This window comes from Filicampus tigris, chromosome 8 (assembly GCF_054856515.1).
Source record: "Filicampus tigris isolate MCC_2025a chromosome 8, RoL_Ftig_1.0, whole genome shotgun sequence".
NCBI lineage: Eukaryota > Metazoa > Chordata > Actinopteri > Syngnathiformes > Syngnathidae > Filicampus > Filicampus tigris.
Genome location: NC_141224.1, coordinates 15,295,224 through 15,307,623, shown reverse-complemented (window position 1 = coordinate 15,307,623; position 12,400 = coordinate 15,295,224). Strand labels below are relative to the sequence as shown.

Genomic DNA, 12,400 nt, shown 5'->3' with positions numbered 1-12,400 from the left:
ACCAGTACAAAACCAAACACTTAACTAAAGATGGACAGAGCCACAGCTGAAGGACGAAATTAAAACAAAGACTGAAACAATGTAATAAATACAAAATTAGAAGAATCAGCAGCTATACAAAAAGCACTTAGGTGGCAAATTGGATAACTCAGAGAAAGTACAACTAGAAGTAAATACAAGAAGAGGAAACAACAAATAATAGTAATAATAATCCAACACCATCCTTCAGCTTCTGCCACTCCTAAAGCTCGATTGTCATGGCCAACAGGTGTGGTGCCCACCAGCAATCACCCAGAGAACTGTAGGACATACAGTACAAAAACACCACGACAAATGTGTCTTTTTTGACGAATATCTATTTCAACATAATGGAACTACATATTCAATTAGGATTGCAAGGGTGACTGTGACCATGTGTTGATGACAGACACATTTGGGATACATCCAACTTGACTCAGTCAAGTTGAATGATTTAGACAGTTTTAATTTTAGCAAAACAAAGCTCATGTTTTGTTGAATGTTTTTTTAAAGCACTTACAATTCACAGTAAAGTGGAATTTTCACTTGTTGACAGCAAACACTGTCTCTGGAAATTAGTTCAATTACTCAACACTATGATGTGTCATGGACCTGCTTGCTACGTATGTTTAACTGTGTCTGTGGTTACTCTCCCAAAACATCTATTTTCTATGACTAACAGCTAATAGCATGAATGAAGAAGACATAATAAATCTTGCACACAGGCATTTCTTTCTGTGGATTTTACCACACACTTCAAATACACCAAACTGTTCCACTTGTTTTCCTGCCATGCACTGCTTTTCAGGTCGAATAGACCTGTGCGCATGAACTGCCACACCAGGAGCTGGATGAACTCTGAATTCATCCACACTGCTGGACATAGCGTAAGAAGCAATTTTTCAATTTATTTAAGAGAGCATTTTTTGTAACATTTTTATGAATGTGTTCCGCACTGAACATAAAACTAAAAATCAATTGTAAAATTATGCGTGAAAAAAACATGTATTTTCCAGAAAATAAAAGTTGTGACAATGTCAATAAAATGTCATAGGAATGAAGTCATAATTTTAGAAAGAAATTCTCAAAAACTCAAGAGACCAGTGTACCCTGTTTCTTTATAGTCATTATGGATATTAATTATGCATAATATTAATAATATTAATCTGGTATTATAAACACGCTGGTGTGTGCTGTGTGGTGCAGTAACACCTGATTTCCACATCCGGGTATCATTAAAGGATTATCTTATATATATATATATATATATATATATATATATATATATATATATATATATATATATATATATATATAGAGAGAGAGAGAGAGAGAGAGAGAGAGAGAGAGAGAGAGAGAGAGAGAGAGAGAGAGAGTCAATGTGAATGGTTGTCTGTCTCTCTAAGTGCCTTTTGATTGACTAGAAGCCAGTCCATTGTGGAGTCTGCCATTCGCTGTCAGCTGGGATAGGCTCCATCTCCCTCAACAGCATAAGCAGAATAGAAAATGGATGTGTGGATCTATTTATGTAATTGTTCGTTGATTGATCCCATGGTTCTACTGACCCATTTTGAACACTCATTCGTCTTAAGCTAAGGGTGGAAATTTAAACACGGGATGGAAAGAGTTGTGATAGACATTCTCATAATGTTCAATCATTACGGGAAAAGAATTAGATGGGGGCATTTCCAGGCAAACAAAATATTTCTGAAATTCCAAATGTTTTGTTTTGAAGAAACAATACTTAATACATGAATGCATAAATAAATACATAATTGAGCCATAAATTCGAAGGCACGTCCTCTCATGGTCACAAAATGTTGCGCTTGATCTCTCTTCACTTGAAGTAGTCCTCTCTCTCCCCCTTCATGCACCACTTGGCGTAGTCTGTGCGAGGGGGAGACACTCGGTGGGCAATGTGCTCTCTCACTGCCTCTCTGTCCTTCTTGCTCCCTTACGCACTTTCTCCCTCTTCCTCTCCCTCCCTCTCCCTCTATGACTTGCTCTCTTAAGCACTTTCTCAATCCCTCCCTCCCTCTCTCGCTCTCTCACTCACTCTCTCTCTCTTACACACTTTCTTCCTCTCTCTCTGTGGCTCTGGTATAAGAGCACATTTGTGATGGAGTCCACAGTAGTTAACTTTTATGCAGCGGAGATGAGCACTTGGATAGCAAGCTCCAACCCGGCCATGAAACTTTTTTTGGTAAGTTGCATTTTAGTTGTTTTGATACTGGAGAAATGATGATTTATTATTATTTTTTCTTATTATTATTTTTAATGCATTATTCCTAAGCATGCTTGTAGATTATACTGGTTTTTTTTTTGTTGCTGGATGTGTCTAATTTCCAAAATGTAATTATGCTATTGCTATTATTTAAAAGTTTGGTACCAATGTGGATCATTTCTGTGCCTGCTGCGCAACACTGCACTCTCTCTGTGGTTACAAAACAGTATTTGTTTAAAACATGTACAAGCAGGGAATGTTCATTCAGTCTCCTTTTTTATGGGCGATCATCTGCATTAAAATTAGTCTTGATGGTCACAAGGTAACAGAAATGCAAAGCAAAATTACCGTTTGTTGATCCTGGTGCCACAAATACTGTATCATACTGATATCATTACTGATATAGTGGCTTAAGGCTCCAGCCTAAGAGTGTTGTTTTCATCCAGTGTAGTTTGCATGCACTCTGTTTTCTTGTAGATTTTGCATATCTTTTTTGTACAGATGGTTACCAGAGCAGAAAAAACATATACAAAACAAATCATGCATGCCTCGGCCATTTGCAAGCACTAAACATGCTTTTGAACATGTTCCTTTACATTTTCAATCCAATGCATTAAACGATCCGTGCACATGAGTTCATTACATATTGCAGAGGTGGAAAATCCAGGTCCATAAAGTAAAAACCCTGCCATAGAGCTCGTTTACCTGCCGTTTGAGTAGAAGCACCTGTGGCTAAAGCCAAACTGTGGCAGGATGTTTACTTTTTGGACCTGGATTTGTCACCTCTACATATGTGGATACTTTTGCAATGAAAATAGTATTGACGTGCTTTAGCAATATTTGAACATTCAGTCAGATAACTGTCATATTTAGCCAACAAATGAGTCAGTCTTCTTACTGCTTTCAACATCCGGCTAATTAGCCAATCGCTTCCTTTGGGAATCCCTCATATTTGTGCGCCTGCTTCCAAGCGAGTCACGCAGCCAAGCGGTCTGTCTAACAAATGGTCTGCAGCCTTGTCCAGAAACACTGTTGTGGTTTCAGGCAGTGAGTGTACCTCGTGCACCTGTGTGCACTTTCTTTTCCCGGCGTGTCCCCAGCACATGTGGCTGCAATCTGTCTTCTGTCTTCAAACGCATGCTCCTTTTGGATGATATCAGTGGAATACATCAACATGAAATTGCATAAAATCTTTTTGAGGCACACAAGGTCAACGAGCGAGCCATGGTATGACTGATACACAAACGTGTTTATTTCTTTTCTGTCTCAATGTGTTCTTAATAAGCCAACCAGTAGGCAGATTTTGAATCATGTCTCTTCAATTTATAAATTGGTTACTCCATCAACTTTCCAACTCTGTCTGTTCTACCCCTATGTCTGTTGTCAATTCATCCTTCCATCCACTAATCTGTCAATCCATCCAACAATTCACCCATTCATTGTTCCATCCATTCATCTGTCTGTTCATCCATCCATCCACCGGTTCAATCATACATTTCTTTGTGTTCATATGCCTCTCTGTTAATCATCCAGCCACTTATCCATTCTTCCATTCACCCATCCGTCTGTCTGTCTTTTTGTATATTCATCAATCCATCTGTTCAGCTACTGGGACTGCCCATCCTTTTATCCATTTATCTGTCAACATCCATCCATCCATCATCCATCCATCCGTTTATCCATCTATCCTTCCATTCATCTGTCCTTGATCTGTCCATCCATCCAACAATCTTTCCATCTATCTGTCTATCCACCCGTTTCATTCTCTATTTGTCTGACCTGGCCTATTTATTTCTATATCCATCTTCGTCTGGGCTTCCTCTGTCGATCCCTCCAACATCCATCATTCCCTATGTCGGTAGATCATCTATACCAGGAGGGGACAACCGGCAGCCACCGACCACACTCTGAGTTTGCCCTTGATTAATTCCACCCCCCCCCCCAAAAAAAAATATTTAAAAGAATATTTTTTTTAATCTCTTGATCATGGTAAATTGATTGGACTCTCTAAATTGCCCCTAGGTGTGATTGTGAGTGTGGATGTTTGTCTCTGTGTGCCCTCATCCCTCCGTCCTTATTCAGAAAAATAATCACCCTCCGACCACGTTCGTCCTCGTCCTTTTAAAGTGCTTCTGGCCTGAGAGGGAGAGAGAGAGAGAGAGAGAGAGAGAGAGAGAGAGAGAGTGCATTGTCAAGAGATTTAAAACATTGAGAGTTTAATGAATTATGATCTGTTATTAAAATATTTGCTGTTGGGTTATGATAGTAAATCTTGTATACGTGCATTGAGCAATGCATTAGGAAAAATCAAAGCTATTCAGAGCACGTATTTTGAAAATGTTATTTTTGTCATGCATCTGGTTAGGAAATGCGCAGTCCTATGTGGCCCCCTGGTAGCACCGATGAAAAATTGTGGGCCCGTCTAGCATTTAAGTTGCCCGTCCCTGATCTATACATTTGTTCTTTCATCCATCCATCCATCATCTGTCCATCCACTTTTTTGATTGAATAAGAGATATCAGATAACACCCTTAAAAGTGCTGGATTAAAAGTAGAACCCAATATAGGCTAAAATGTATTAGTTATTTTGAAACCAATAGTTTTATGGGTGTGGCCATCTCTCAGTCCACCGTTCGATCTTCTTTTCAAAAAGTTTATCAGCCAATCTTTTGTCAGTCTGTCACCCACCCTGTCTGTGTGTCAATTTCAACAGCATCCGTCCGTTTTTTTCTACCCACCCACCTGTCCACTCCATGGTCCTCCATCTTTCCTTCTTGCCATCCATCCATCAGTCTGCCATTCTTACAATGTATCAGTCATCCAGCCTTACATCCATTCGTTATTCTTTTTATTCATAAATCCACCCGTCTACCAAATTGTAAATCACTCATCCCATCCACTCTACGTTCATCCATCCATTCATCCATTAGTATTTTTTTTTTTATTGCTATTGTTCAATATTTGCCTTCTACTTTGTTATGGAGTTTTTGGAACCTGATTTGACACCCAAGTCCGCAATCATCCATTCGTATTTTAATTCCATTGTAGTACGTGTATGTATGTACAGTATCTCCATGTGTTTGTATCTGTTATCACTCCCTTCTTTATCTTAAAGCCCTCTCCCCGCTTTCCTCTTGGATGTGTCCGTTGGTGTGACCTGCACCAACTTCCCCAAATGGGCAACTAATGTATTCCGTTTGTAGAAGTTTCACATGCAACGGGGGTTGGGCGACGCTATAAAGAAGTGACCGCGCCAAACGAATTTCATTCTGTTGAAAACCTTGTGAGGATTAGCAGGAGGGGCCTGCCAAGGGTGTGTGAAGGAGCAAGGTGTTTTAGACAAATAAACGCTTACCTTTGTAAGTTGCTACTGCACACCTAACTTCCTCTTTTGCATCAACAGTAGAGCAGATAGCGGACGTTTGCATGTATGGAGTGCAACTGGGGGGGCAGGGTGTAGAGGGATTTCTTTATTTTAGGAGTTTGTGGAGTGTGTGGTCCAGAGACAAAGAGAAGTGGGGGGAGTATGCAAAAGGCATACAACTATTTGAATCAATGTCACAATCTGGCCTTCATTTCTGTTTCATCTTACTTCCGTATGTGTTGCGTTAAAAACAGTATGACCGATGCAAATGTGGTGAACAATTATAGCACAGTGCACACATTGTTGCCTTCCGTAAAACGAGCAGCGTAGTGGGAGTGGTAGTTACACATGGATTAAGTACAACATGCACTAATGTTTGCAGGTGTTAGGCAAATATTTTTTGGGGGCGGGGGTGATGAATACGGAATATGTCATTTTTTTAAATTGTTATCGCTTAAATGTTAATTATTGCTCAGATTTTCTTAACCAGTGACAGATTTCTCCAAATGAATTTATTTACCAGATAAAATGTTATTGATCCCTCAAATGAAGGAAGTTATAACGTTGTAAAAATATATATTTATGAATTTCTTTATATGCTGTTTTATTTTTGTCATACAGACAATAATTAAGATAACTATACAAACATTAAAAAAAATTTTCTTAAACAAAATCCAAATTAAAAGCATGATATCAGATGCTTTGGTGAGCAGTGATTGAGATTCCATATTCGCGGGAAAACACTCACACATAAACATACTAGCACAGAGTTGGAATCCCCCCTCAGACCACCTGCGCTCTTCAGTTAACTGAAGCCATGTGCCCGGTGTGAGCTGGTGCTTTGGGCTTTGAGCCTGTGCTGCCCCACTCCGCATGCCACCCACTGAAGGATGTCCTCGGACAACCGAAACTTGCATTCTCTTATTTCACTCAAGCTTCACTCAAAGTAGATATAGTAGCTCATTGATAATAGATGTACTTTTTGAAAATGAACTTTAGGGGCTTTATATTCGTAGACGGTGCAACCGTGCTTGAGCAACAAAACTGGTACATCCTATAGTGCGGCTGCAAGCCTCGTTTTGCCTGTTTGGGAAATTGACAAACAGCTCTGCGCCACGGTGGGCGTTCCGAGCGTGTTTTCCTTTGGCATGCACCCGGCACACCTGACAATTTGGTGGTCTAAAATATATGCCTGATGGAACCACGTCCAACTATTTGTGCATATGGTATCACATGATTTTGGTCAATTTGATCTGTGCACTGACATACAGATTCTGCATCGCGCAAACGTGTGGTTAATGTCATTGTATTTCATTCATAAATACAGAGCTGGGCATTTGACTAATATTTCCTGGTCCGTTTATCGCCTTTCACCTGCAGCCAGGGTGCAATTCCGCTGTCTGTCGATCTGCCTTTTTGTCCGGCAAATAGTACAGTATAAAATATATAGAAGATACTAATAATAATTTGTTCAATGAATTAATTTTTACAATAATTCAGAGGGATTCACACATGCTGTTGTCATATTTATGAATGAAATTCAATGACAACCACCACACACGTCCGTGGAGCTCTGCCTGCACCTCGATCATATCCACAAAAATGCGTTACACCACCTGGGCCACAACTTAGACCTGCTTTTAGCTGCTTGAAATTGTAGTCTACTTTTTGTCAACAAATTGTCAGGTGTACCGGCGACGCGTAATAGAAAACACCCTCGGTCCACGAGAACACCCAGTGAACCAAACACGCAAGGTCTGCCAATTTCCCAAAAATTCTAAAACTAGACTTGCCCTAGAATGAAATGAAGATGCGCCAGTTTTTACACCGAGCGTACGTGTGCCTGTCTGAAAAAATATGGCGCTAAGACACATTAGCGTTATGTGAGCAGACTTTCATATATTGAACTAGTCACTGAGCAACCAAGCACGCTGCGGCAAGTGTGGTGTCATGAACCGACATCTTTTCAGTGCTTTTTAAGAATGTAATTTGGTTAATGCTGTTTGTTGCAGTCCGTGCCAAAACCACTTGCTAAATGCCACATGTTCCGAATTAGAAAAATAGAGCCCCAATGTGATTTTTTTTTCTTTTTTTTTAGATTACATAGCGAGCAGAATAATATGAGCCTTTTGTTACGAGAAATGTTTTGTTTGTTCTTTCAACCGATATGTTTTCCCCCAACAAAAACCTTTAATGGAGATGGAGGTTTTTCATTAAGTGAAATGCTCAGTCAGGATACTGACAGCAAAGCTAACATCCTTGAACATTTGTCCTTTTGCTGTTTATATTGCTGTCTCGACATAATTACATTCAAATCAAATGACCTGCCCATTTTATCCTTTGATTTCCCTCTCCACTTCAATACCTTCATCCATCCTTTCCTCCCATCTGGCTGTGCTCCCTTTAGTACATTTATCTCACTGACAGTGTAATTATGGATGTCAGTGGGACCTAGCTGCCGTGTAATTTGGTTTTTCAGCAATGGCCAATGAATGATGTCATCAAATGGTGTCTTCAAAGAAAACTAGGAGGTTGGAAAGTTCACTAACTCTTTTAATTGCTGATAAACACACGCAGACACACACGCCACAGGGCATTTTCCAACACATCCCTTCTTCAAAACCTGAGCAAATTTGGCGGGTTTGATAAAATGTGATAAAACACTGCAATGTTTGAGCAAAATCGGTTCATCCAGGAAGCATTAAAAGCATCATACATTATGGACTGGTAATTGAATCATGCTTCCTACAGTTCGGGGCGAGTCCTTTTCTGTTCAAGAATGACTGTGCCCTCCCAGTCCATACAGTTATGCTTGGATGAGCTTGGTAAGACTCATCAAACACACTTGGGAACTAGAACCTCTAGTGGTGTGCAAGTTACTTCTATAATGGAAAAAATATCAATGTGATATTCTTTCACAACAAAATTCAGCGACCTCCTTCATTAGTTCTAACTAATGCTGACATTGTCAATCCAATGATCAATTGATTTTCTATTAATTTTGTCTGCATCGGGGTCATGGGTGAGCTGTAGCCCATCCCAGGCTTACATCCTGGACTGGTCGCGACAAAGCCACTGGGCGCATATAGACAAACAACCATTCTCATTGTCAGTCACAATTAACCTGCAAGTACATTTTAGAAGTGTGGGAGGAAGCCAGAGTACATTGGGGGGATTTGGGCAATTAACAGAATTGAAATCAAAATTGCAGTGTAGTAGAATGCAATATTCAAATGGCAAAGGCTGCATTTATTTGAAATGAAACGAGAAACTTTAAAGTGATAAAGCCACAGATTTGTTAGCGTTGGTTTACTTGTGATTTACTGACTTATGTGTACACCACAATTGTTTTTTAGAATTTTGTGAAGTTTGTAAGTTAACAATTGTAATTTAAGTATACGAATAAACTGTCTTTCATAATAATTCATGGCAAAAGGCTAACCTATAAAACCAAAATATTTACATTACACCTTTACCCTTTATTCAGATTTTTTTTTTTTTTTGCTTGTGTTTTGTTTTTAAAGATAAATGCAAAGAGAACCTTGAAAAATATAATCCCAAATTAAAGCGCAATGGCAATATTTAGGACAATAATTGAAAATATATAACTTTTTTTTTTTTTTTAATCGGTAGGCCCTAGAAAAAACCCAAGCAACCACAGTGAGAACCAAGGTTTGAGCCCAAACCTCAGAAATGTGAAGCAGATTTACTAACCACTCTACTGCGTTTGCAGATTGTATGGGATATAACGTTTTCAGACTTTATTAGGAACGCCTTTCATTACTGCCTTAGTCGTTCCAGAGGTGTGGAAGCTGCATGCAAAACAACGCCATACTGCAAATTTCACTTCTTGTAGGACTAATGGCCAGGGTTGTCAATACTGTTGATCACATTATGTCCCTCCTCTGCTGCTCCCAAGTGGCCGTAAGCAGTTCTGCATGTTTCATCACCAAATATTTGATTTTAGTTACCAGTCCACATGGCTCTCATCATATCCTTATAACTGAACCAGTGAACTATTCAATTTTTTTTCAATTTGTCCCAAAATGGATTACTCAGATCCCATCATAGCTATTTCATCTTAACATTTCCCAGAATGCATGTGCTGTCCTTCCATCTCTGTTTTGTGCATTGTGTCTAACTGTGTTCTGTCACTGCCACTGGACTCAGTCCAAAGAGCACTGTGAGAAGGCTGAAAAAAAAAACACTGCGACCGTGACCGTTTCCACATGTGCTAGTGAGCACACGCCAGTGAACTCAGTGTGACTTATTGATGTGACGGCTGTAACTGTAACCATATTAGCTAAACCGGGGTCACACTCTGTCAGGGCTTCTCTATACCATTTAAATTGAAAGGCTGCGGTTTCATGGCTTGATAGTCTTCGTAATTTATGACCATGATTATCATGAATATGATACCTGATGGGGGCCACCCATGCTACAAACGAAACATGCAGTCATGGTATGAATGGCTCACAAAGTCAATTTGGGTGAAGTCTTTCCATCAAATGTCCTCAGAAGTTGATAGGTTTTGTCAGGAAAACACACTGAGCTCATTGGGATTTTGAAGCTTTGGTTCCCAATATGGAGACTTTTAATCTGTTTTTATTATCTTTTTCGCTGACTTTTGGAGCTACAGAAAACAGAAGGAACGGGTGTGTTTCACCTTCTTATGAAACAATTACCAGACGATGAAGTGTCGAATGTGCATTTAATTAAGAACTCATACAGCACAATGAAGGGCAGTGGTGTAATTTTGGAGGTATTATTTTAGAGTTCTTATGTATTTGTGTTATGATATATATACTGCACTACTGTACAGAAAATTAATTCTCCCTATATATGTACAATTTCACGACTGGTTGACATTTATGAAGTGGGTGATGCACCTGAAGATTAATTGAGTTGTGGTGTCTTATTGATCTAAGAGTTGCAGTATATTGTAGTTTTTGACATTCATTTTTTTTAAGTGGAGCACACCTAAATATTAATTGATGCATGGCTTCTAGTTGAGAGGAGGCCACTACAGTATTTGAAGAGATAGCGTAAACTGTATATTGTATTGTTTGGACATGTGTGTCTATTTGAGTGGGGCCCAGTATTTGGAGAAACATTGTCATGAGCTGTGCTTTTGTTGATTTGGTTCTGATTAAATTTAATTTTGTCATGTTCTCCCCGCGTCCCTTTTTCCATGTCTTTCTCGTAAGGTTTTTGTGTCTAGTTGTTCTCATCAACCCGGTGCCTTGTGTCTCCCAAACAACTCCCTCATCTACTTGTGTCTTGTCCAGGTGTTCCTCATTGTCTCGTCAGTTTCCTTGTATTTAGTTCTTGGTATGTAACAGTGCTGGTTGGGTTATTGTTTTTTGCTTCTGTTTCTGTCTGGTCCTGTTCCTGGTTGTGGAGAGTCCGTTCCCAATTTTGGTTTGTCACTTCTATGTATTTCTGGACTTCTGTTAATTTTGTACTTTTGATTCCAAGTGTCTAATTTGACTTTTTGTTTTTGGGGAAATGCATTCCTTTCTGGTTTGAGAACATCCTGCATTCTTGCCTTGCCTCTCATGTTTCCCTGTAGTATTTGGGTCCTAACTCCTCCACGCAAACCGTAACAGAATGTGGAAACAAAATAACCTAAACAAGAGAGGACAAAAAACACACGAAAACAAGACATAATATGAAACAAATCTAAATCGAATAATAATAATTACAAAAAAAAAACACAGATCATGACAAACGCTGTTTAACATATTTTTCTACCCATTGTTCTTTCTACATTGTATACTAAAGTTCCAGAAAACACACTTTTGACCTCAGATGCAGAAAGTACACCCCGTCAGATTTGACACAGATTTATTATTGATGTAGTAGGTAGGTGGTGTGTTCTTTGAGGTAAGCGGCTTAAGAAGAAATACAAATGTGCAGCAGAGGGGGAGGTCAGTGGTGCATGGCGATAAAATAGTAGCACAGTGTTTTGTATTGTGGTGGCGAATGGGGAAAGCCCGGCAGTAACCTCCAACAGTTACTTTAACAAACAGCAGCCAGTAGAGCCGACCACAGAAAGTACCACAGCCATCATACATAAATACACATATGCACTGCCTACACATACAATACATTATCCTGCACATGCCCAATTTGTGAGGGTAGGTGCTTGCTGTATTTATTTGTAGATAAAATGAAGCAAATATGGGAGAAAGCATGCAGTCACGTGTGATCACACAATACAATGATGGCCCATTTAACAACAAGGACATATCTCGGCCAATGGGAAAGTCCGCAGAGCCAATACTGCAACCGAGAGGAAGCGGGCTGTCGGCTGACATCTGGTCTGCATGTGTCCTCCACGGTCTGCGTGGCTGCATGTCAAACACGCTCGCTAACTGACTGCTTCACTTCCAAGTCTACTGCGAGCTATTCAAGAAGATTCACAGCCAATTAGACAAGAAATGCGTTGGCTCAGTGATGTATGTATGGCAGGGTAGTCCTCTAGAAGTTGTGATGAAGTGCATCACAGTTCCTGGTTAGTGCTGCTGTCTCACATTCAGAAGGGTTGGGATATTGCTCATGAACATGCTCATTGCTATAGGTCGCTATAGCAACACAACAACGACGGAGAGGCCGTCGTTTCCGGTCGGTCGGTCGAAGCTACCCGATGAATGACTGCACTTTTTAACTTAACTTTTACCTAGCTTTTTTGACATCACTTCACGTTTTTATTTCTACTCCGTTTTTACGATTGTATTTTTACAGTTTTACTTTTGTATGTTTTTTGGATATGGACTCGCTCCTGCCCGTGT

General features: G+C 39.7%; 1 protein-coding gene across 1 annotated transcript in view; it reads left to right on the top strand.

Moving 5' to 3' along the window:
• The first annotated feature begins 2,137 nt into the window (after positions 1 to 2,137).
• Positions 2,138 to 12,400, top strand: part of LOC147143898 (tumor necrosis factor receptor superfamily member 11B-like) — a 31,237-nt gene continuing 20,974 nt past the window's right edge. Inside the window, exon 1 of the mRNA XM_086038192.1 lies at positions 2,138 to 2,221. Coding sequence (XP_085894318.1) covers positions 2,138 to 2,221 — 84 coding nt within the window. The remainder of the gene's footprint in view (positions 2,222 to 12,400) is intronic.